The following is a 648-nucleotide window of genomic DNA, read 5'->3' as shown; positions in this document are numbered from 1 at the left end:
ATAATAAAAAAGAAACACCCCAAATTTAAAAAAAACAAACACAAAAATGAAGTTGCACAGTAGCCTAAAAAGGGGGACATGGGCTCGTATCCCAGGAAAACGGCCATGGGCACCTGTTTTTCTCCTGATAAGATATTGCCCCTTCTGGAGCTCTGCAGGCCGAGGTCGGCACGCGCTTCGAGTTCGTTTTTTGGGGAGCGATCAATAAATTAATGGAGCGGCCGCGGCGCTCAGCCGAGGCGCGCGGGGCCGAGGAAGCGCTCGCGGACCTGCCGCTCGATGGCGTGCAGCTTGGCGGCCCGCAGCGCGCCCAGCAGCTCGCGGGTCACCTCGGGGTGCCCCTCCTTGAGGCGCGTGAGGTCCCTGCGGAACTTCTCCTGCGCGGCGGCGCGGCCGGCCGGCACCGCGCGGCGCGGCGAGTGCTCCAGCAGCTGCTGCAGCCGCCTCAGCTTCCGCACCGGGATGTCCTGGTAGGCCACGAAGTCGATGGCGGCTTGAGCGCAGTCCTCGTCTTGCGGCGCTGCCGGGACACGGGCCGGAGGTTACGGGGGACATGGGGACCGGCACCAAGCGGGGGATGAGCTGGTTAACCCTGCTGCCACCGTGGCAGCCTGCGTCTTGCTAGGGTATCCTGCATCCTGCCAGGGC

General features: G+C 63.7%; 1 protein-coding gene across 1 annotated transcript in view; it reads right to left on the bottom strand.

Annotated features, from left to right (window-relative positions):
- Positions 1-230: 230 nt before the first annotated feature.
- The window catches only part of TNFRSF6B (TNF receptor superfamily member 6b), a 4756-nt gene continuing 4338 nt past the window's right edge, over positions 231-648 (bottom strand). Inside the window, exon 4 of the mRNA XM_026041996.1 lies at positions 231-520. Within this exon, the coding sequence (XP_025897781.1) occupies positions 231-520 (290 nt within the window). The remainder of the gene's footprint in view (positions 521-648) is intronic.

Source organism: Nothoprocta perdicaria, unplaced genomic scaffold (assembly GCF_003342845.1).
Source record: "Nothoprocta perdicaria isolate Ctin4 unplaced genomic scaffold, notPer1 scaffold_3, whole genome shotgun sequence".
In the NCBI taxonomy this organism is placed as follows: domain Eukaryota; kingdom Metazoa; phylum Chordata; class Aves; order Tinamiformes; family Tinamidae; genus Nothoprocta; species Nothoprocta perdicaria.
Note: the sequence above shows the minus strand (reverse complement) of the source record. Positions and strands in the feature narration are given on the sequence as shown.